At 47.4% G+C, this 25,890-nt stretch overlaps 1 protein-coding gene across 2 annotated transcripts in view; it reads right to left on the reverse strand.

The window, feature by feature from the left end:
• Positions 1 to 25,890, reverse strand: part of man1a1 (mannosidase, alpha, class 1A, member 1) — a 117,222-nt gene that overhangs the window by 35,461 nt on the left and 55,871 nt on the right. For both annotated transcript variants that reach the window (XM_036549548.1, XM_036549547.1), the window contains one exon: positions 21,483 to 21,563. In XM_036549548.1, coding sequence (XP_036405441.1) covers positions 21,483 to 21,563 — 81 coding nt within the window. The remainder of the gene's footprint in view (positions 1 to 21,482; positions 21,564 to 25,890) is intronic.

Consider the following 25,890-nt stretch of genomic DNA (forward strand, 5'->3'; position numbering starts at 1 on the left):
CAGACAAGACAAGAGTCAAGACAGGATGCTAACAGCTAAGAGGAACCTCTCACTTCTAAAAGGTCTGTCCCAATGAAATCCTTCTGAGCCTCACAAAGACCTCAACGGAGCTCCAAAACTGTTTGCAAGCAGTCCATTCACCCCTGTGGCCCGCCCCAAGGCCATCTTCTGGATGACCTCCGTTAGCTCCAGCACGGTCACAAGCATTGGGAGGCTTTGACGTACTGCCTCTGCCAGCGGAGCACCCCTCCTCTCCACTCTGTAGAGCAGTGAATAATGGTGCACAGCCACCTCCAGCGTTTCCCCAACATTAGTAGACATCTGACCACTTGAGAGACGGAGGAAATGCATTTGCCTTTCCCGGGAGCATCCGTCTTCCCTAAGAACAGGAATCTAAGCTTGTGCAAGGTTCCCCTTTGTCTTCTGATGTAGAAAAGTGTATTTTTGTATTTAGGTACGTGGCAAGACCATCCAGTTTTCACCGACAGCGTACCAGCCCTCCCTCCATCCTCCTAATCCTAAACTGCAGGTCCGCTATGATTCTTGCTTTTCCCCTCATCCAACCAATAATCCCGTTTCCTTTCTCCACCTACCCGAAAACCACTGTTGATTACATTACATTCATTTAACAGACTCTCTCATCCAGAATGACTCCCAGCACAAAAGAACAGCAGTGTATCCATTTAAGTTGAGTGAGCAACAGTGTCAGACCAGGCTAACACTCCCAGACCTGTGAGTGTGAGCATAACACTATTCAGGCCCTACCCCAAGATAACTTGTGCAACCTGACTAGATAAGGGAAGCCAAGTATACTACCATACATCAGTCACTAGATCACAGAATCCAAAACAATACTGCAATACTACATGCAAAATAAAATTTCCAACAGAAGGGCTCATTTCAAAGGAGGCTTACATTAAATTGCCCGTACGCCTGCCGACGGGGGTCTGGCGAAAAAAAAAAAAAAAGACAGCCGCCGTGATGAGGTGATGATCAGAAAAACGAACTGGAATGCTAAACGCGTTCACAGCCCCGCTGTTATGATGCACAGGAAGGGATATTCAATCAAGCCTGGCTGGCCTCTATCACCTGCCGCTTCCAGCCGTGAATACCGCCCGGCAGATGGATTCTGTGTCCGCCAAATGTCTACAAGACAGCGCTGGATTAGGACACCAGCCAGCGGCAGCGCACACAGGACTGTGGATGAGGCTCCTCCCAGCTTGGCTGCATTGTGAAACCTATAGTGCAATTCCAACCACCCCCCCAATGCCAAGAACGCTATCATGATTAACATGTATGATTTCTTGCTGCAATCAATGAGAAAACCTCTCCCTACTGTGAACAAGATAAACCATGAGCAAGCGACCCCGACACACTTCCTTTATGGATACAGCAATCTCTAGACTGGTGACAAAAAGAACTGTCACACCCAAACTCAATTCCTCTTTCCACCAAAGCCCCCAGTCAACCTCATTACCAACAGGACTGTTGTTTCTGAAAAGACAAAGCAATTTCAGATATTCAGGGAACAATCCCCACTACCTCTCATCTCTGTCAGTATTAAAAAATAGAGCCTGTGCGTAGTCCATGAGGAGTAGGAGGGAAAAGATCAAACAAGGGAACTGAGAAACAGACACCAGGAAAAGGTGTACTGAAAGTGACTTATTCAACTCACACCCCTGCCTTACACACAGCTGTGTCCCATCTCCTAAGCAGAAAACACTTCCACCCTGAAGGACTGCTCAAATCAGCCATTTTAGAGATTTTCTGAGGTCTGTAGAAACACTTTTTCCCTTTAGAAGAATTATCTGAAAGCGCCATGTACCACCAAATAATTTAAAAATGGATTTATTCTTAAATATGGAGCCAAATATGAATATGAAATGAATTCACCCGAACTGAGGGAAAGAGGGAGAACACAGAGCGTGCATGAGACAGAGAGAAAGAGAGAGAGAGAGAGAGAGAGAGACAGACAGACACAAGCTAATGGTGGATACTGTTTCTGTGTGTGTCGTGCAGGGTTTCTTATTCTGAGCCTCCCTGGATAGAGTAATGCTACCCGCACCAGGCAGCGTCTGTGTCATTCAGACGGAGAGGAGTTGCCAGGAAATGACATGCGGTCTGGGAGGAGTGAGGGAGAGAAGAGGCTTTTAGCTCCTGCCGAGCAAACGCTCCACGTTCCACTGGGGAGCCGGGATGTCAAGGGCGATAAAGCGGATCGGACCAGAAGCGCCGGCCCCGGAGACCCCCGCCGACCCGGCCGCTCGCTCAGAACTTTTTGTTCTGGCTCCGGATGCCTGGCTGGGCTCCGGCGCCAAACGGACCTTGCTGTCCGCGGGCGGCCCGGGAAGAACATCACCGATCCTGTCGTAAGGTCCGCCGTTACACCGCTCGGACGCCACGAAGTGCAGCTAACGTGGCGCTGAAAGTGTTGTGTTTCTCCGTGTGGAGATATCAACCCCTCGGCAGGGCTCTGAACTGGCACGGCATGAAGGGATCTGCAGTAGCAGGTCAGCCCTTGCACCTCACCACACCTGACCAACACGTAACACACACTGCTGCTCCAGGCCCCGAGAGGCGGTCCGCACACGGAAACCCGCGGACGGCGAAGTCGCCCGTCGTCCCCTTTGTGCGGAGATGAAAACGCTCTTATCGGGGCCCTGTTACGGGAACACAATGGACGGGGCGGCGTATCGGTTTCACGCGAGCGTAGCGGATGGCACGCAGGTTTCAGATGTCACTGCCGGTGCTGTGAGAGAGAAAGACAAGCGGCTGACAGGGGACAGTACCACAGCAGTAATAGAACGACAGAGAGAGGGAGGGAGCGAGAGGGGGAGGGAGAGAGAGGGGCACTTTCTGACTTTTAAGCCTCCTCTATTTAGACATGGAAACCAAAAGAGCTCAATAGACATTTCCATTCATCAACTGAAATAAGGAAACACAGCTAAAAAGAAAGAGGGGGGGAGAGAGACAGTGAGAGGAAGAGAGAGAGACAGAGACAGAGACAGAGGGAGGGAGCACACTGGGAGAAAATGTCAGCTCTCACTTATATTTACAGACTGCTCTTTTCACCTTCTTCAATCAGCTGAAATTCCTAATGAACACAGCTGGCAGTGAGGGGCCCGGAGGTGTGAATTAAGCCTTGTCAGAACAGCTGGCAGAGAAGAGGACAACCACAAACAGGAGTAGGTCACACAACCATGTCTTTTTAACACTCCAAAAGTTTCTTTCACAAACAGCCTTAATGGCTGGTTCATGGCTGGTTCATAATTGATCACTACTGAGCTACAGTATTTGTGGACACCCATGCTTTGCACATTGATTTTTGCATCATTATGAAAAAGGCTTTGGCACACACACAGACATACTGAACATGTGAGAGATCTATACAGACATAAACAGCGCACATACAGGCAAGCACAAACACAATGTACAAGCACAGGCATTTGACAGGCATACTAACTCCAACACAATACGCGGGCAGGCACTAAGAATGTAACAAACTGATTACAATGAAGGCATTCCGACTGTACAAAGGAGACCATTTCATACGGATCCCCGTAACAGCTGATAACCTGAGATTGACAGAATAGACTGAATATCAAATTTTCCCCTCGCCTGATGAGAAGTGGATGTTCCCCCTTGGTACATGCAATGAGTGGCCTGGCTGACACAGCATAATGTTACACTCCGCACCTCTGACTACCAAAGGGAAATGGGGTAATTTACATGGAAAATTGCGCCGGTTGTAGGAGGCTTGCCAGAAACTCTGCCATCCGATGAAAACATGCTGCTTTGACATGATTGAGCTTTGCAGTGTTCTGCTTATGCTGATTTCCTGCCATGGACAGGTAGGAAAATCATATTTTTCTCAATACACAGCTAGACCATACCCTGCTGAGTTTCCCCTCACACCAGGCGGTGTAGTGTCAGTCAAGCCTAGTGCTCCAGCAGACATTCAGCCAAATCCAACACGCTTCAGCCTAGCATGCGTTTGCATCGTCTGCGGGCTACGAAATGACCAGTCCGCCCTTTTCAATCTAACAGGAGCTACCCATAATTCCCAGGTGCTTGAACAGAAAAAAACTGCCTGGCAAAGACTCAGATATGAACACATAACTATACAGGAACAGGAACTATAACACGCTCCCTATGCCTTAACCAACATCTTTTTTAATAAATTTGCCATTAAAATGAGCGGCCATTAAACGTCATGAGCTTGCATTAAGCTGGCTCCTGCTTGGTAAGACCATTACATGCAGGACAAGAAGCTTAAAAGATACAGATTCAATGGTGCATCATTGGCTCGTTTCTGTCTGCACACGACACTACAGGGTAAAACCCGAGAAGGCACAGGAGAGCGGACAGGTTTTAACTTCAACACCTGCGGTGACCTTTAAAACGGGCGGGCGCGGAGCAGAGATTCGGAGGATTGTGCGGCCTCTGAATTCGAGCCGCAGCACAAAGCGGGCTGTCAGACGCCATCCCCTCAGATCTCCGGAGGACACCGCTTCCTGTTTTAACATCCGGCGAAAGAGGCTAACCTTTAAAGACTCCACATCACATCAAAAGGGACGCACTGGGACTCCAGTGGATTCTGATATACTGACACAGGGAATAAATATAGAATGAGCTGATGTAATTGGTACGTAACTCCTGCAGAAAGTGTTAGTAAATAGTCTGAAGCAGTATAAATATTAATATGGCCCCCAGGGTAATATACGGCTTGGCTGATATCTATGCTGAGCAGGGCCAGGCCTCAAACAGAACAGAGCCTGTGTTTAGCTCATGCGTTCCAGGCAGGGAGTTGGGGAAGGTGTGTGCCTCTGTGAGGTCTGAGCTCATTTAAGAGCCCTGGCTTTGCCCAGGCCCAAGGGACCGTGTACTGCCTCTCAGCGCTTCAGACTGTGAATGTGATACAACATTTAACTATTTCATAATTTATCACAGAGAGAACACCACACCTGGGAAACACTGTGGCTCTCTCGGCTGGCGGGACCATGAGATTAACAGCCGGCAATGTCAGAGCTTTCCTTCGCTCAGAGGCTTCCTACGTTAAACAAAGGGCTGTTAACACCCAGAGACCATCAGCTGCCCTCATTGCTTTCACAGTCGGGACAACAGATGATGATGATGCAGTTCTACTTACGGAAAACCGAATGTGCAGCCTGTCTATCTGCCAAAACCAGCTTCACCAGGCTTGGCATTCAAACGGTTAACTCTTCTGCCTGTACCCCACCCACGTCTCTGACTAATGGCTAATATGGCTAATGAGGTGATGTAGAGGCAAGCAGGCTAAGGTACTTAAGCATTTCATGGTTAGTCATGAATGCATCAACAAATCAATCATGACTAACCACAAAATGCTTAAGTTTCTTAAAATGCTTATATGTTTTAGAATAAAATGCTGTTCTTCTAAAATGTATGCATGTATATGTCTTTATACATGTGCAATGTTACTGGTTTTGTTTGCAGGACACCCGGTTATTTAAAGAGCAAATAAAGCAGGAAGCTGAGTGAAGTGAGACATGCAGAAATGCAGCCGATTCCTCTGTTAGGGACAGGGAGCACGCGCCCGCCTCACAGGGGGGAGGGCCCGGCGCTAGAATTTCTGGCCAGCGCGAGAAAATCGCCCAGCAATCCCGCCGACTTGTCAACACAGTGTAAACTTTAAAGCCTCTCAGTTTCACGGCTGATAAGGCTATCTTAATCTGCAGGAAGTCTCTGCCAATCTGCGACCCTGCTGCACGCACCGCTTTTTGCTTGTGTCAATCCACCGTGGCTCTTATATAAGCAAATACCCCCGCAACAAAAAACATGAGACTTCCTTTCCCCCTGCTAAAGAAAAAGCAGATATATCAGGCTCGGGAGACAAGGAACAGAACGCCGCCACGGCCGACCGACAGATGAGAAACGGGGGGTTTCTGCCGTTTCTCCGCTCCGGTTGTGAAGAACAGATTGCTAATAGCGCTTAACGCTAATGCTGAGAGGAGAGGTCGAAAATAACGCATTCTATGAATACAGGGGATTATGGGCGTGGCCTCTTGAGGCGTGTGTGTGGTAATTCCATTAGTAGGGTCTGAAATGTGGCACATGAACAGAGACAGACTAAGGAGGCCCTTCAAAAGCAGACTTGTCAGGCAGCTTCTGAATGCACCCGCCTACTCCCCACGCTGGAAACACGTGCTACCGGCCTGACAGCACAGCAACTTTCACAACTCTTCCCAGCAGAGTTGGGCCACCAGACAGTGACATAGCATATCTTAGGTTTTGTGCAAAATGACAAAAATGCAACTGTAACAGGGGCCGGGCTGCACACTCATTGTGACACTACAAATGAGTATTTTGTTGCCCAACTACAGCCTTTTATGCAATGGTAATTGCACAATGACACTAAGCAGCGTCTGGGGGAAATGAAGGAATTTTCAAGCAGCAAAACTCATCACTATCATTTAACAGAATCGATAATGGACTCAGTGCAGATGCATTAAAATAAGTTCTTAGTAGCTAGCCATGCTTCACTTTTTCAGGCACCAGACAGCCACAATGAAACCTCTGTCCACTTAATCTAACAAAAGGATAATTAACAATTAAGTAGGCATTGATTTTCAGTTTCTCTGAATAGCATAACAAGATATACGCCATTACAATAAGCGAGTGATGGCCAAAGTGTTTTTTTAAAACCTTTTGTTTATAGAGGACGATTCGACATCCTCCATTACCTCCAAAACTGAATGAGTTACCATGGAAATGGGTCCTCAAAAGCACCCTACTTAAAGGAAACAAATACAGAGGGGGCACCCACAAAGAACTTTCACAAACGTTTTTGACAGGGGTGTGACGCCTGGTCTCCAGGATGTTGGGGCAGAGGAATGGAAGGAAGATGAATGAAGGAATATTTTGCCGGAAAGGTCACAACCTCACTTCACTGAATAGGTGAACAGATCCAGTCAGACACATTCTGGACTCCACCTACCTCATTCCATGTGCGTTTACCAAAGAGTTCACACCACTGTGCATGCTGTATGTTTGGAAATATTCCACTGTACATACTGTGTTTACTGTGTAGTAAAGCACTGCTTTACTATATTCCTTAATAAACAGGGCTGTGAACAGCCACTTGACTTTACTTGTGGTATACCAGCTAGAGGGGGCAGTCTGATGAAGAATAACTTCGGCACAGAGGTACACTGGTCACCCACCCCGCAAACCTCTGGACCGAATAAGAGCTAGAACGAACTGCACGACTCTGCAAAAACCCTCTGCATCAGCAATCACCTCAGTAACCCTTTGCAATCAGCTCAGGGACAGGCTGAGTGACTCTGTCTGAATAAGAAGGGTCATATCTTTGCAGGGCCGCGCCAGCCAATGCAGCCACTTGCAGCTGCTCTCCTTTGTCGGTGGCTGGGTTTACCCGCATTGACTGTATTAGGCAAGAAGGTGTTTGTTGTGTGCGAGCTTTACACTGTAAATCTTACTCTCTCGTAATGATTTGGTTGAAGATAATACAGGCTATGCCGTTCTGGAATAGTTGGGCAAATGGATACTTGCTAATCTATTTTTGTGACTATAGGCAGGATGTGTAAGCAAGCGGTTTAGAAACATTTCCTTTTGTTAATGCATTTTAGTACAACAACTCTGTAAGTCTGTGTTTACCTGAGTGTCTATTTCAAAGAATGTCTTGCTTTGCTGATCTAATTAATAAGTATATGTGAGCAGGCGAACAGTCGTGCACTCACACCCACCTATAAATGTCCACAGCAGCAGAGACAAAGGGGTGATGTCATCAGCTAAAGGGTTCACAGACGCTGGGAAAAGATTTTCTGCCATGGGAATGTGAAGTATTTCAGAGAGGAACACTGTTTACAGAGAGAAGAAATACATTCTTGTCACCGACTTCCATATAAACCACATTACTAAACACGCTGCTTAAACCTCAAGATATCGGATATTAATCCCTCCTGAAATAATCCTCTCCTCAGAGGCCGATTCTAGTGCTCCCAATATCTGAAATGTGGCCGGTGAGTTAAGAGTCCCATCCAGCCACCGAGTCGCAGGCTGAAATGAGTTTCTGACTTTTTCCCCCCATCGCGCTGATGGAGCTCCTCACCCGAGCCTTACAGACAACAGCTCCAGCACCAGCGTTTCTCATTAAAAGCAACACAACAAGAACGCAGTGAATCAAACAGAGAGAGCACTCCACTGCGTGAAGGGTCTCACATTTCAACTCAATTATGAGGCTTTCAGGAGGGAAAAAAAAAATCTATATATATGATTCTTGAGTCGTTTGGCGACAAAGCATGGAATTCGACTGTGTCACATTACAGAAGAAAAAAAAGGAGCAATTTTATACTTACACGAGTGAGCGGTAGAACGGCGTATGGGGGATGACGGGAAAGGAAATAAAAATAACTTCTGGAGGTGCTTATAAATGCTTGAAATCGCAATCAGCGCACAAATTCATAACAGCAATTTTCATCTTTCTATATACTGTAGGGCGCTGCTTCGTTTGTCATCATAAAAGATGATTAGCATAGAAACGAAACCAAAAAAAAAGAAAAAAAATCAGGCTGCATGGGATGCTCTTCAATGCACTGTGCCAAGGTGAAACCATTTTTAACTTCCCTGAGAGAAATTTTAATTACCTGCTTGTCACCTAATAATTACAGTATGTGTTAGACTCAGAAAAGATACAGACTGAGAATAACATTTTCAGTGTGTAGGACTTACAGCTATCAGCAGAGGAGAGGCAATAAGATCCATATTTAAGATCTCAGTCAAGCAGCCATCCCCTGTCCCGCACTGTCACCACGGCGTGCTTGACGAGGCCGAAAGCTATTAACGAGAGAGCTTTATCCTGGCAGCTTCCCCCCTCAGAGTGACACAGGGCCAGGTAGCAAATCTCTGCTGCGGTCTCTTGTCAAACATTATCTGTGATCTGCGCATCGGTCCTGTCCTGTGCTTAAACACCGTACCCTGTTTAACCTTTAATGACAGAACACCCTCTGCATTTAAAAAAAAAAAACCCTGTCATTCCAGATGCTGCGTCCCATCACCACAGACAATCCAATTCTGAGACGGCAAATATCAAACCATAAACAAAGACGTGGCTGCTCTCACCCTCCCGCTGATCCGCCATCTAGGAAATCGCGGCGACTTTATCCGCCGTGTTTGCCTCTGGAGCCTTCATCTGCGGAACCCTTTTACGATTTATGATGCCTGTGATTTAAGGACTTGGCAGTTGAGGATACTTGCCTTGATGAATAAGGTAAAAATCAGCCTAAGGTCAGAGCCTTTCTTTGAAATCTCACTCCTCGCTCCTGGTAATTATTTCCCTGAGATATTTCACCCGTACCCTTTTCACCCTACCCCTCACTCTTGTCAGGGAGTTGCGGTCACGTGTCACTGAGAAACTGTGCCGTTATTTTCCCACTTCCTTTTTTTAAAAAAATGCAACGTGCCGTACCACTACAACACGGCGGACTACAGCGGACGCTCCCGCTGGGGACTCGGTCACATTCTTATATTTCTAGCGGTGTGGTTAGCGTGGCACTGATAACATTCAAAGCACACTGTAAAAGCAAACAGCCATTAAATCATAATTATATACCTTAGTCACGCGCTTGGAATTCAGGAGGAATTTCTGCACAACTATTTGAAAGGAGCTTTAAAAAGTCACGATATCCCTGTGGATTTAAATAAAGGTTTTTGGCGCATGTGACGCCTCACATTTCACTGGCCTTTTGGAGCAGATGTGAGAAACATTCAATTAAATTAAAACATTAAACATTAGCTACACAGCCAAGTACATACGGAGAGCTGGTCCCAGTCCTGAGCAGAGACTATGGGCAGGCCTGCACGACACCTTCCCTGGACAGATAAGCATAACCTTCCCTTATCACGTGGCCCTTTGGAACACCTGTAAATCTCTCATCCAAAAGCAGACCAGCTGACCTGTCCATATGAAGCGGGAAAGCAGTGTGTGGAGGTGCTGCTGTATATGTAGCAGTCTGCTGCACAAAGATAGCCTGTTCCTCTTCCAGCCTCTGTTCTAGTTTTTTTCTTAATTGTATAATTCATAAAACAAAATCAAACAGATCCCTCTCTGTGTGGGAGGGCTCCTGAGGTCTCTCCGGTCCGTGTCTGCGTTTCAGATGCTGATCTGATTACACATCAGGACATCAGCGAACGAGCACACCTCAGGAGTCATCGGGCACGGGCCACCCTGACCATGACACAAGGCCCCGTCTCCCCGCCTTTGACTTTCACAAAGGAAGAACCAGGGAGAAAAAGCAGCAAAGCACACAGGGACTGATGTGTTTGACTGCGCAACGCAGCACTTAACTGCAGCAAGGCCTGGAACAGATGTGTCAGAGCACAGCCATACGTCGGGAATCTCACAGGAACAGCACAAACAGGGCCCACATTGAAGCCCTACAATATGCCAGCCAGAAAGAGCAGCAATCTCACTAATTCAAAATCCTGCTATGCCCACTCTATATGGTAGCAGTCAAAAGTCTGGACACACCTACCCATAGAACGGTTTTTCTTCATTTCCACATTTTAGAATAATAGTAAAGGCATCAAACCTATGAAATAACACAAATGGAATGATGCAGTGGCCAAAACTGTGTTAAACAAATCAAAGCTATCTTATATTTTAGATTTTTCAAAGTAGCCAAAAATATTTTAAAAAATTGATTTTTTTTTTTTTAAGAAATTTATACATAGACAAATATAAATAGTGAAGTTGATGCCTAAGAAACAAAATTTCGAGCAATTTTAAGCGTAAGTCTTTAGATCAACGCTGAATGCATGTTTCCCGTTATCTTAATCGGGTGTGTCCAAACTTTTGACTGGTACTGTACATCTCCCACAACCTGTGTACCTCACTGATAACAGTGCGGCAGTTCCATTCAACCCTTTCGCCTGACCGCTTTAACCTCACGATCCTCATGACTTCTTAATGAGTCTTCCACCACGGTAGGGAAGATCCACACAGACAGCCAGTGCAGCGCTGCCCTACCTAAATGAACCTCCACGTGAGAATACCAACAAGACTGAGCTGCCGGGACGGCAGCGGAGCAGGCTTTGGCTAACGTTACTACATTATGCTAAATGCCAATAATGTAAAAAAAAAAAAAAAAAATTACATTATTGTTATTTAGGAGATGCTCCTATCCAGAGCGACTTACGCAGCTTACAATGTTATCCATACAGCTGGATATTTACTGAGGTAATTGTGGGTTGAGTACCTTGCCTGAGGGTACAACAGCAGTGCCGCAGCAGGGAATCGAACCAGCAAACTTTTGGTTACAAGGTCTGCTACTTTCCACTACACCACACTGCTGCCCCACTGCGGCTAACAGAACAACAGGTCATGTGAACGCTTAGAAACCAATGGGCAGAACAGACCTTTGAAAGGAGGGATGAAGATGATGCAACTGCAAATGTTGCATGCGGTACTATAAGTCCTCTGTAATAACACATTTTTAGACACCTAGGAGGGATTCTAGTCCAGAAACCAGCCTTATTGCTTCCACAAATCTGTTCTCCTATCCCAGAGAAAGGTAGCACTGAGACTTATTGATCGCCCTGGACGAGTCTGCATGAATAAATATGTCCTAACGCTGACCTTTCGGCACACACACAGACAGGCAAACCAGCCCTTTATCAATCCGCAGAAGACAGCGCAGCAGAAATAAAGGCATGCATTAAAGCAGCTCATTCTGAGGAAGCCGCCGCCTCAACCATCGACATTTCAAGCGGAAAACATTATGCAGGTTGGTGAAAACGCCTCTCGAATGAATCTCAGAGGTGAGTTATTGGGGGCATCAGAGTGCTATAACACCAGGGACATTAAGAGTGACAGTTCTACTTAGCAATCACAACCATTTGGCACTTTTACCCTTCAGATCTCAGATGGAGAGAGGTTTGTGCCAGAGCCAGAATCAAGAGAACCATGAGGACTCCAAACTCCACCTTTGGCTAAAGAGTTCAGTTCCAGGCCCTTGCCAAGCTGTTGAGGAGCTGAGGAGTTCCATCATGAAGGAGTTTGTGTTATGGGCTATTTGGTGGCAGGGATTGGATTTCCAATAAAGTCCACAGACATCCATAACCTGATACCATTGACTATCTTTGATTGTGTGCAGACATGCAAAGCCTACTGGGATACATAGGAAACAAAAGCCCTTTTGTTAAAACAGCTTTGGCTTGATTTGATCAACGCTGCTTTATAAGACCAGTACAAATTAAACCCATATGTGTCCGGAATAACTGAACCAGCTAAAAGTACATTGGTTATGAGTATTTCAGTACAGTGGGCACTGGGCTGTGTCTTTCCATTAGGCATTCAAGCTGGTTCTGCAGCTGCCACTGAAATGATCACCCCTGGCATCATCCTACCAAACTGAATGGAGGCATCAGAGCTAGACTTACTGTCAGCACACACTGCAAATGTTAATATGGCTCATCTCAGTCCGCCCCCCCCCCCCCCCCCCCCCCCAAGTAAGTTCACCTGCAGCATTTAGCACAACAAGCAGGCAGCAAACAGACTGTTTCCATCCACAGCTCTCAGGTTTTGATTGCATCCTCCTAATTGCTTTTAATCTAATTGTTTTCTGTTTCTAATAGGTTTCTTGGGATTCTATTGTTGATGGTTGTTTACTGACAGCCTGGCAATCTGCAGAACAGGAAGTATTACATAAAGATTAATCATGAGAAGCCGCGAGAAACACGGAGCGCTGATGTGCCGGGTAACACCTTCCTTCGGCAGGGGCACTTTATCTCCCCGTTCTTGCGCTTTAATAAAGTTTGTAAGTATTCGCAGCCTCTGGGAGTTGCGGTCCAAACATTTTCCCTTCTTTATGCAGAGGTTAATTGAGTCCGCGGACCAGGCAACCCCACTTGTTATTTGAAAACTTCTTCGTGTTCTGCTGATGCGCCAGCGCCGCCGCTATTGGGAAGATTACAGCATCCGCCATCGCGCCGCCGTACCGCTGAATTAGCGGCATTTGCAATTCACACAAATTTCATGTGCAATTCAAATAAAGCAGCATGTTTGCATATGGATATGATGTCCATGCTAGACACCACGAGACCTTTTCACTGCTCGCTCTGTGAGATCCTATCACAGAGCCGCTACGGCTCCATTCGACTGGGAGAAAGGTGCTCCTCTGGAGTTTTACTGATCACATCACCAATACATGAAATAAACAAACAAAACAGGAAACTGCTTTGAATAGTAGAAGAGCGAGCAAAAAAAAAACAAAAGAAATACAGCAGCGAACCAGACAAAAGAAAGGAACCACGGGGCAGTCTGGCCTTCCCCACTAATGGCCCACACACTTCCTGTCCAGAGCAACGGAGCTCATACCTTCCAGGGGGGCAGACGGCTTCAATGTGCCACTCGACGCGCTGCGCATCAGTCATTAAGGCAGGCATAGCAACATGTACGCCGCTTAATTAGAGATGAGAACAAATGCAAGCGCTTACAGTAATAGGCAATGTCTTCTGACATAAACTAATGGCTTTGTACCCAGGGCTATGATTAATTTCCTCCCCGCTTGGCAGTAAATAACTCAAACACGTTTTTTTTTTTTTAAATCATGTGAGCAAAAAAAAAACAAAAAAACAACAGCAATAAAGAGCGGTAACGAGCCTTCAGCCTCTCCGCTTCCTCATGAGTCCCGGTTCGAGAGGAGAGAGAATGGGGCAAGGCGTGGGGGGGTAGGCACGGCGGAGACTCGTTGGAATGCGATGTCGGTGGTGAGGTGATTCACCGCTCCTGCCGCCCGGGAGACGCCCACCCGCCCTACTTACCTCAGTCCGTCACCGTACTTCACACGCCCTGTCATCTTTCAAGGTAAGAGGGGAGCTGTGGATTTAAGGCCCCGCCGAGGCGTGCTGGCTCCGCGCGGCTCGCTGTGATGGGCTGAGGTGTCAGAGCGCCGTGTTTCATTCCTGCGTCATCCGTGTTTGGCTGATTAACTTTTTCCACAAAGATGTGGCAGCGGTTTTTTTTGCCCTGAGGTGAGGTGGGGTGGGGGGTGGGGGGTGGGGGGTGGGGTGTGATCTGGGCATGAGATCGCCCAGCCACAGTCCTGCTTCCCAAATGCCAAAAGATACCAAAAGATATTCCTCTATTTTTTTGCTTGCCAATGCAGCTATCTACAATCTAGAAAACAGAATGTATATGATCAGTCATTCAGCTCTATGTCCCTGACATCGAACGCCCCGTTCTTTCCACTACTGAAGCTGTATGAGTTCTGATTTGCTGATTGTTATAAAGGTTCTTGAAGGAGTGTGATCTAAAGTTTTAGATCCACAGCACTGGTACCTCTCTTTACCAACCACAACCTCCTAAACGAGGAGATATGGCAAGTGTAGAAGCTGAAAGTCTAGCGATAATATAGACTATCTGTGGTGGCAAGTTACATAAAAAGGATGAATGAAGTTGGACTGTTCAATCTGACTATATTGCTTTAATAAAACGGTCAAGGTCCAGATCTCCAACATAAAGCATGAAGGTCAGGAAAATACAGGAGTCAGCAAAGCCAGAGTTTCACAGGTTCGCAAGGATCTTGTGATAATGAATGTGAGTTTCCCTCCCAGTTCAGTCTGATCCTTCTATGGAAGTCCTGTTCCTCTTGAGCGAAGCCCGGACTCTTTCACCTCGCCGTCCATTTCTGTCATGCTCCCCCGCTCTCCGACTGGGAGGCGCCCCCGCCCCTCCTCGCCCCGCCAAACACCTCGCACCCCGCGTTCCGACTGAGAGGGAACAGGTCGCTTGTGCCCTGACCCAGGGCCTGACTGCAGCAGCAGCAGCCTGTAATCCCCTTCCGCCGTTCCATCTCCCTCCCTCTCACTCCTGCAGCCTCTGGGACACGCCAGACCACAGCTTACTCTCGCTCTCACTCAGAGGCTACACGGCTCGCTTTGCTGCTCACACAGACTCAGATCCCATACAGGACTGAATCACAGGGTTTCCGGGATCCATCGTCCTGGCTCAGAGCCTTGATCCCGAGCTCTGAAAGCCATCAAAGTGATAATTGTCCATCTTGTTTCGACAGGACAAATTTCACCCCTTTTAAACTTGAGGGCACCAAAGCACTTCTACGGGATTTAACCTGCCCAGCAGCAAAGGAGAGACTGTTTTCAGTGGGGTGGGGCGGGGGTCACAAAGGTGTAACATTTATGTGAATAAACAGAATCTGTAACAATGCAGACGCAGATTAAAAGACGTAAATGGCGATTAAGTCACATTTCAAAGCACAGGAAAAAAAACTGAAGAAACAAGTCAACGCAAGCGAGCCCCTCCCGTTTCATTTTAGAAATCTGAACAGTGCATTTCCTCTGCTGTTCTCACTCTCCGATTCAGCCCCTTGGTCACGCCCCCTGAGTGACAGCCCCGTCCTTGGGTCTGTGTGGGTTTTACCCATAGCCTGCTGGGATATGACTCATTACAGACCCGCGCCACAGGACTGCTTCCCATTCCCACTGCGGCTCAGAAAGGCCCCGGAACAGCGGGACTGCTTTTTATGCCAGGGAATGCCAGTCCCTTCCCATCAGGCTTTGTTCTCCTAAACACTGAGAAATTTCTCCTTCATCATTTAAAGCGGAGCAGAGCAGAACATTTAGGTTTGATGAGGGAGCGAGTGAGAGAGAGAGAGAGCGAAGGAGAGAGGGGGGAGAGAAAGAAAGGGAGAGGGAGAGGGAGAGGGAGAGGGAGGGAGGGAGAGAAAGAGAGAGAGACGGAGAGGGAGAGGGACAGGGAGAGGGAGAGAAAGGAAGGGAAAGAGATGCACCAGAATTTAGTTATAAAGGCAAACACAGGAGAAACAGAGGGGATCCACGGGGCATTCATGAGAAATTCACATCAGTGAGCACAGGAGCACAGAGAGGATGCTGGACCCCCAGGGGCAAGCAGCATACCTGATGAGGAGACAGAGGAAAAGCCTTAAAAAGCTGGCCCAGATGTGACCTATTTTAGTCTTGGCCACTTTGGTATGCGGGAGTGTTTGCAGGGAATTAAGTGGGAGACGGGAGAAGAGCTGACAGAGGAGGCGCACGGACACTTACACTGCGACAGCGGCATTACCGCAAACCAGTGAACAGACACGAGACACACAAGATAAATGGGCCATCAGGGACAACCTTGTGTGGGTATGAGCTTATTATTTGCCTATGTACATGGAAGTAATTTCAATATTCACCATGATTCCAGCAGGCCGTAGTGATGGGCGACGGCCTGCTTGTCTGATACAGACTCTGTGCTGGAACCACTATCATTTTGAGACGGTGCTATGTCAACAGGCCAGGGGACATTTTTGGGCTGCTCTAAACCCCTATCATGCTCACCAGATTAACAGCGGCTAACCTTTGAATTAATGTGGGTGAACATGTTATTATCAGAGAATTCAACACAGACTTTCCAATATGTATCTCATGTTGCGCGTTCCACATTATGAAAATCGGTATTGCTGAAAGATAATGATGTGGGGGGGCGGGACACACACACACACACACACACACACACACACACACACACACACACACACACACACACACAGGCTTATCCATTTGGTCAAATATAATCTACCAAAAACGCAGGAATTCAAAGATGATACGTCTGTGTGAAAATGGTCTGCCTGGAACAGAACCAGGCAGCCACAGTCTGAAACGAACAGAGGGAAAAAAAACGGGAGCATATGCTTGGAGTGCATATGAATATGAATGGCACTTGCTTTAAAAGGCAGACGTGGAACACTCAGGCATGCAAAACCAGGCCCCGCGTCTGTGACCTTTAGCAGAGCGGGCGCGGCAAACAGCGCCACATTAGAGGCAGGGCGACGGCGGACACGCGGCCGACGCCCGCCCTCGGAATAATGCGTCTGCTCTCCCTCCCCACAAACAGCCACCTGGATCCACTTTAGAAAGGGCCGCGTTTGCCAGGGGGAAAACAGGCCAGCCTTTTGAGGACAGTGAGAGCCCGCCGCTGCCTGTGATGGTGCCCTTCCCAGAGCGGCTTTCCAAAGGGGGCGAGCCGCCTGTCTCCGTCCCTAAAGAGCGAGTCACGCCACGGGCAGCGGGGTCCGTCGCTGAAGTGGGAGCGCCCACCTGACTGGCACAGAGGCTGCCACTGTTGGGCATTGCTCTCAAAGGCAGCCTCAAAACCAAGGGCACATCACAATCAATCCCACAAGCCCCGCTGCTGAGGAAAATGTACACATGGGCCAGATAACCTAGACTCACAGCAGGGGAGGGAGACTGTATTGGGGACTGGCAGACAGGACATAAATTCTAGTCCCACCTGTGCAAGTACCAGTGTTCGTGACAGTGCAACAGACACACAGCCAGAGCTTTGGGTGTTCATAAGCGACGTGCTCACCCGGTGGTGTGGCACAGCCAAAGGTGTGCTGTCGTCCATTGATATCGCTATGGCAAATGGAGCAGTTTGGCTCAAAGGAACAGTGCAGCATTTTAGGTTGCCTTGGGAACAGTCTGGGAAGGAAAGAACTGTGGGCTTGTGGCAGTTTAAACGACTCGGTCTTTGCGTATTCTTCCATTCTCCCGGCCTCACAAAGCAGGAGCTATTAGCCTCATTACAAGCTTCCCCGCCAAGGGCCAGGGCCCTCATTTCGGGACAAAAGCACAAATCATGCACCCAACAGAAACGTCACCTACTGGCTCCAACAGATTGCTAGCCCCCTCCCACTCCACTCCCACTCCCCACGAAAAGCGTCTTTGCTGCCCTGATTCTGCACCCTGTGGAGGCCACCTATACTCCCCCTGCTGTCCGACAAAAGCCCCCGTCACCAACATGATGATCAGCTAAGATTCTGAATGAGCATCCATGACGATTTTAATCCCAAGGGGGAACATAAAACACAAGTCCAGCCTGTTCCAGACACACAGTGGCTGGAGCATGACTTAGTGTAGAAAATGACCTATGGTCTCTGAAATCGATATGTGAACACATCAGGAGCCAAATGCTTGGCTCTGACAGAACAGGATGGCCCGTCAGGGGTGACATGGTCACATGGTGACATGATGGAAACCCGGGCCTAAATCAGCCTGTGATCAGGCAGTCATCATTCAAGGAGAGCGCAAGGGGCCCCTGGCAGAAACCAGAGGGTGCGGCCGCGGTTTAGGAATGGTTAAATGGCTACCCACGTCATGCGGTCACTTTGGAGGGCCTCGGATTCGATCGATCCGCCCGTAAATAACACCCCCTTTTACCGGCCTTTTCAGAACAGCCGCGATCCATCAGCGTTTTCCGTCGGGCGAACAAGTGTCCGTAAAGCCCCCTGCCTGTGGATTTACGGGAGGCCCTGCCTGATTAGAATGTGCTCCGCGATGTACGCCAGTGTACTTCGGGTGATAAAAATTTCATCAAAGGGGGCCGGGCCCGCTTTGAGCGCCAGCCAAAAGTGGCACCGGAGGCCGGCGATGAGGCCCGATAAAAATCGCACAGCTTGCGGCTTTTAGACCCCCCCCCCCCTTGCCCCGCGCACGCGTCACTCCACATTGTCTGCTTTTCGTCGGGCCTGAAAAGGACGGTCTCTTCCCTCGGCCCGCCCGGCCGCTCTGAACCTCACATCAATGAGCGCGCCGCTCAGAGGGGATGAAAGCCGTTTGAAGCTCGCCCGCCGTTTGCCTCTCCTTTCTCTCCCCCCCCGGCCCCCCACTCCTGTTTTAAGAGCAGGAAATGTACCGTCGCGCTGGGGCAGGATGGGGTGGGGGGGTGGGGGGAGAGGCTGGACAAACAGGTGGTTGGACAGAGGAAAACAGACTGTCGAGGGAGGGAGGCTATGATGATGATGACCGTGACAGTCTGGTAATAGCACCAGCGTCAGGCTCACACTAGGTGCTCCTCCAGCCTGTGCTTAAAAATGCAGCACAGCACTGAGGCATAGGGGCTAGAGAAACAAACTGAGGAACTTTCAGTGCTTCAGTAAACATTCTGCTCTTCGAATGCATAATGTGTAAGCTAAGCAATGTAAATCTGTCTGAATAGCACTTAAACTCCTGACATGTTGTTTCCTAGGGATGTTCTAGCATGCAGTGCACAGTCTCTGCTTTCAAATTACAGTCAAAACAACAACAACTGGACCTAGTGAGAGAAAAGCAACGCTTTCGCCCCGAGTGTAAATTCACGCGCTAAACGTTAATGGCTAGGCTTGACTGTCAAGAGCTAGAGAAACGCCGCTGCAATTCAGCTGTTCGTCGGAATTCATTTTCGAAAATGAGGAGGAAAACCAGAGCAGACGCTGCAATTGTTGCAGCTTTCAGCGACAATCAAATTTTAGGGCTGTAATTTTCACGCATGACAAGCCAGCAGCTGTGCGCTGGCGTTCCTGCGGTAATCACAAAGGAAAATGGCCTTTGCGGATCTTCAATCCCGTCCACACGCGTTCCGGCTGACCCTTTATCAGCCCCGCTCGCTTCTTCCGGATCGACACGTATCCCCTCAAAACCACAGGCATATCTCCCCTCTCCAGCATCGCGGAGCGGATTCCGAAATGTTACATCTACATGTATAAACTGGGAGCAGAAAAAGGGATTACCCTCTCTGTTCTCTAAACCATAAAAACCCTTTAGACCAGAACAATGCGAGGGAAAAGAAAAAAAAAAAAGAACGGAATTTGTTTCATATTTACAGGGTAGTGTTAATGTCATCATTTCTCCGCTATTCAGCCTCACCGCATCATTGCTCTGCAGCTGAGAAATTATGAATATGAGCAGCGCTGAAAGTGTAATATCACACAGGTATGCGTCTTCCCCTCACCTGACATGACTCTCACTCTTAATGGCGTGCTCAAATCCCGGACGCGGCACAAAGCCGCGGTCCTCAAATGGTGCTCTGGGATTCATTAGAATGAGAAATTTCCATAAACTGACAGCATATAGTTCTATTCTCTGGTGACAGAGGAAGATAAGTTAGCATTAAGTTTGACAGAAAGCAATGTAGTGACAGTGTTGATACATGTGACCAGGCTCTTGGGAAATCCTAGGAAATATTTTATATGTGTCCTATTTCCATTTCAGGCGCGTACGTGGACAGCCATGAGAGGTTTAAATATTACATCTTCATCGTCATCTTCGCTATCATTACCGTTACACGCTAACACCTAAGCGTGAAGTGGAATTCATTTATCCTATTTGGCCATAACTAGATGGAGATTATATCCAACGTGATAACTTTGCTGAAATAATTGCCAGTACTTGATAAACAGCAGCCTTCACGATGATGCATGGCTTCATATAATCCTACTGCCGTCCTCGGGCGAGAGGGGGAGAGGGGAGGAAATTTCAGCAGGCCTGCGTTTTATTAAAAACCTCTCAGAGCCAAATGGGTACGAAGACATGCATTATTCCTATTCAAAAGACCAACTAAGGTTTTCGGGCTTTAATAAGACTGAGCAGCAACTCTGAAGCCGTGGCAGTAAAACTACCGAACAGAAGCAGTGAGGACACGTTTGTTCTTTAACCCTGAGATGACAAGTGGGGGCTTGTCTGAGAGGGTTAAAATAGGACGGAGAGAGTTCCAGAGACTCGTCTGACACCCCTGCACCTTTGGAGAACTGTCACCTGGAAGAAGGTGAACCCCTGGCACACCTGTGGCTTGAATTGCCATTGGATATTTAGGCAGAGGTTAGGTGATTATGCCTTTTTTTTTACTCAGACTTTATAATGTACCGACGATGATATGACCTCGAGCTTCACAATTTGCGGATTTCTCCATTTACTGCTTTTTGAAATGAACGCATCCAATCATTTTCAGAAGAAGCAGAATAACCACTTCAAACTGACCTGAGAACGTTTTCAGTGTGGTAAACTGACAAAACTGGAAGTGGGTTCCTGCCTCACAGAGTTCCCTGGCAATGAAAAAGGACTCCAGTTTTCCCTAAAACCCTGAAGCTGGCAGGTAGGAGTCTCCCTCTGCAGTGATAAGGTACCGCAGGCTCAACTCTGCCTTCAGCAGTGCATTTCAGCCCTAGATCTTCCTCCTTCACGGTTCCAGTGTGGACTGAAAAATGTCCTGCTATGGGGACCGACTATGTGTCTTATTCAGCCTGCCAGGAGAGCACCAGGCCTGTGCTGGCTGAATCTACCACAGTTTATTGTACTCTGCACAATTAAGGACAATGCCTGGTGCAGACAGTATCTGACTCGTAATAAAATTAATTTAGAGCATACACTAATTTATTTATTTAGCGGACGCTCCATTGCTTTATGAATAGCTAAATATAAAACCTAATACATGGGAGTGCTATATGCAGTTGGCATTGGTTATTGTCCTACATAGATGTTTGTTTAAAGAAAGGTGATGATATGATGCGCTCATTCTGACAGCTGTACACGTCCGCCTCAGACCAGCCCGTGTGATCATTTAGGACAAAGAAACACACACGCGCATGCACACTCCTGCACACACTGACACAGAGAGCACAGAGAGCATCCCGGCGTGATTTACATACCTCTTTGCCTGAAAGGTAGTAGGCCGACAGCAGTCCTCCAACAAACCGGATGTTCACTTCAAAGACGGAGACCTCTGCGTTCTGTGGGGAGCAGAAAAACACAGACAAAGGAGCGCTGATTAGCTGCGTTCAGGGGGGGAGGCACAAGTGCTGAGTCACCGGAGCGCAGCTGGCAGACATGGCGTGGCAGGGGGGGCGGGCGGCCGGGCCTCCTGCTCTTCCAGGGAGGAAGAGTGACGGCCACCACTGCAGTCAGAACCTGGGAAATACATACATGGAAAAAAATATCCCTGCCAGAATCTGTCCTTCAGGGCTTCAAAGCAGAGATCTATCAGATTTCAAAAACACCCCCTTGACAACTTTTTTTTTAGTAATCGCAGTTCATGGCAAAGTGATCCCCAGCAGGACCAGAGCTCTTCAGAGCACCAGCTAGGATGTGCTTCCGTAACGCCGCAACACACACAACCTTGTGAACCGGAGCTCTGAGCGCACGGTAAATCGCTACTGCTCTGGGCTTTTGCCGTAATTAATCTGTGGCTTGTTTCAGACGGCGTTGTGCCGCCCGACGTGAATAAGGGGGCCGGGTGGCTGTGGCAATCGATTACACAGAAACCACACTCATGTGTCTTCAGTGGCACCGCACACACGCACAGAGGGGTGCTTTGTCGGTCTGCGCGTTAACCCGGGCCCAGACACACAGAGCGGCGTCTCAGCAGCGCATCAGAAGGCTGCAGCCCGAGCTCAGCAAAATCCCTCCAGATACACGAGGGCCTCAGTGAGAGAAGACAGGAGCCTCTGGAATCACTGCAGTGCTTTGTATAAAGCCCCGAGAGCAGGGGGACAGACCGAGGGACAGGCTCAATGTAACCACAGCCCTCTCTCTCAAAATCTCACTACCCGTTTTAAGAAAGCCTTATTCCCCCCCCCATCTTACAGAGCATTCCTTGTTCGTTTCGGCGGCCGTCAAGCTCGTAACGCGGCATAAGAGCACACCGCAGAGGATAAGGCAGCCGCTTAAATATGCTGCTCAAAGATAGGAGGCAAAGTGCTCGGCGGAGCACTGCAAACGTGGGAGTGAAGGGGGAAGAAAAGGGAGCACACTTATCTGATCCGCCCTTCACTCCAAACACATCAGCCCATGTGAAAACACACAGCCAAGACTCTGAAAGAGGCTCTCCAAGTTAATGCTTCAGAACGTCAAAACCCAAAAGATCCCTCCGCCTGGAGGGCTTTGCTTTTCTGCATCAGAGCAGGGCTCATTACTCTCTTCCATTTTCCAAATCTATACCTCCATTGATCAGAAATGAAGGATAGCATTAGGGAGAAACTCAATGCTCGGAAGATGAGGGGACAGGGAGTTGGGAGTCTGCTTCCTCTGTGATTTGATTTTGAAAATGCAGTCGGCCGAGTCGGCCTCCCGCCAGCATTTGGGCAACGTGGTTCCTACCGTAAAGTCACAATATGCCGGCCGTCTGACAGGAAGTGGTTACTCTCCCGCCCCTTCCCCAGGAACACCTATCCTAAGAACATCTGATGAATTTGAAAATTGACAACTTCCTATTCTGCCAAACTTGAAAATGAAAAGTTCTGCCTCTAAAATGTAGCAACTAAATGAAACACTCCCTCATATCCATACATGAACAGCAGAGGGGAAGCCAAGCTTCAGCACACAGAGATTGTTAGAACAGAAGTTCTCCATATTGTGTACTTTTCATGAATAGATTCTAAAACCACTTTGTTCCCCACCCTCTCATTAAGTAGAATCAATTATTTTCTGAATAAACTGTCTTACTGGGAACAATTTGCATTCAGTTAGAAATAATGCCAACTGTCAATATGTTCATTTAAGCCCACCAAAGCAGAAAATATGCAAATATACTAATAGACAATTAGCATAATAGAACAATGGTATGTGACTGAATTATTTTATTGTTTGTCACAAACCTGTACCTTTGTGTAACACATTTGCCATCTATTTTCACACTAATCCAGCATCAACCCAACCTTCAACGGCATCTTAAAATGCTAGAATAAGAACAGACCTCAAGCACTGAGAGGTAGAAAATGAATTTTTCACACAATTTGGACAAATCGAGCGTGTCACCCTGAAACAACCTAAGGACCATCCTCTTCCCTCTCTAAATATGAAAGTAGTGTAGGGGTAGCAGTGTAGCATAGTGGGAGGGAACAAGGCTCATAACCGAAAGGTTGCCGGCTCGATTCCCTGCAGGAGCACTGCTGCTGTACCACTGGGCAAGGTGCTTCACCAAAAATTGTAAATATCCAGCTGTATAAATGGATAACATGTAAAAACTGTAACTCATGTAAGTTTCTCTGGATAAGAGTGTCTGCTAAATGATAATAATGTAATTTAATGAAAGGCTGGCCCTCCCCCTGTGGGATTACTGCTGGAGCTGCTGTCCACAGCAACAGGAGGGGAGCGCTCCAGTGATGTCATCACAGTGCGACTCAGCCCCCTTGATTTCCCCACATCAAACAGCAGAACTAACATTCACAGGAGGAGCAGCAGCAGGGGTCTGGGCATGCTGCTGAGCTCCTCAGAAAAGCACTCAACATGTGGGTCAACACATGCTGCTGCTGCTGTAGGCGATTCAAGGGGTGTGTTATAGCACTAGGGACAGTTCAGTGTGAAATCATCACTAACTTTCACTGTAAACGCAACAGGGTAATTTTTAATAATACTGGCCTGTGTATTTTAATGTAATTAAATGAAATTTATGTTGTTCTATTTATGGAAAGTACTTCACTGGACTTCCCTGAGACACAAAAGTTAAGGGCAGATTATGTGGCACATCCAACCAAGAATCACCACATTGTTCTCGTTTTCTAACAAAACAACCCGGCAGAGGATGAAATGAGAAAAGAATGGGAGGCGCTCACGCTGCCGTAACTGGTGCAGGCGATAAAATGTAGGACACCGGAGACCGGAGCAGACAAGAGATCCCAATTCACTCGGTGCGGGTGTCACAGACAGTAACATCTACATTACCGTTTGCTAGACATGAGATGACACATTCAGATCACCATACGAAACATTTCGCGAAATAGAATTCGCAAGACGAAATGATCACGAACCGGTATTCCCCGAGAAATAACTCTAATGAGAAAAAAATTAATAACACAACTGGGCACGTTTTCTTTTCTTTCTTCTCTTCAGATACCAAACCCCTTGCCGTACCGGTATTCGTGATATACAGCAATTTTAAGTCCCGTATCTCTTTTACAGAACGGATTCCTAGTTGTCTGAAGTCTACTTAGCTAGGGTCTACAAAAAGCAAGATAAGAATCAGAAATTAACAAGTTGTATTGATTACAGGAAACGGCCGATTAAAGTAATACCTGCCTTTTTACGGTACTTACAGTAACTTTCCAGACATTACCTAAATGATAACAGTGGATTTGCACGTAGCCAGTGAAACAAGTGCCTAACAAGGTGGTTTTTGAGACACCTTTATTTTAACGTTACACAGCAATGCTCAGTTGCTGATTTACTGCAAGAACTAGGCTACTTCTAGGCTAAACGTTTCCATCTTCGGTACTTTAACTTAGCTCTTAACGATGTAGGATAGATCAGATCATACTAAAATGATGCACGGAAATTCTATTTCCTCGTGGTATATCAGTGAATACTGTCAGAACTAACGCAACAGAACAGACCCAACAGAAATAACGTATCGAAACTAATCGTTTTACAAAGTATTTTTTAGGGCATTGCCGATTATTACTGGAGGGACCGAGTGAAGCAAACAAAACATAACGATATTTTTGGAAGAAAAGTGAATTACATCCATTTGCAGCGGTGCCTTCACACTGCATTACAGCACAGGGCTTCTGCTGTCCGACTAGGTTGGAGATCAACGTCTAACCTTACGCCCCTTCCCAGGCACAGCGCCGGACAGGGCCTGTCCAAAAACAGGGGCCCTTGGCCTTCTGCACCTCTTCTTGGTTTATGACAGTGTGTGGGAGGCAGTGACTCACACACATACACACACACACACACACACACACACACACACACACACATACACACTCTCTTGATTTCTCTCTCTCTCTCACTGACACACACACACACACACACACACACACACACACACACACACACTTAATCAGAGTCACCCTCCACTGGCCAGAGGAATGAGGGAACTCTATGAACTCTGCTGATACAGCGAGAACGATGAAAGAGGTATATATTTTGCATTATTACTACAGGTACTACATTTTTCCTATTCTTTTTTAATCAGAATTTTCTTGTTTCTTTAAAATAATAAAATTTTAGTATATATTCATGTAGTTTGGAAATACTGTGCATCTGTGTGGTCACGCCAATAAAGCAAAGAACGAGAGAGAGAGAGAGAGAGAGAGAGAGAGAGAGAGACTCACAAACAGC

The sequence above is a fragment of the Megalops cyprinoides genome, chromosome 17, assembly GCF_013368585.1.
Source record: "Megalops cyprinoides isolate fMegCyp1 chromosome 17, fMegCyp1.pri, whole genome shotgun sequence".
NCBI lineage: Eukaryota > Metazoa > Chordata > Actinopteri > Elopiformes > Megalopidae > Megalops > Megalops cyprinoides.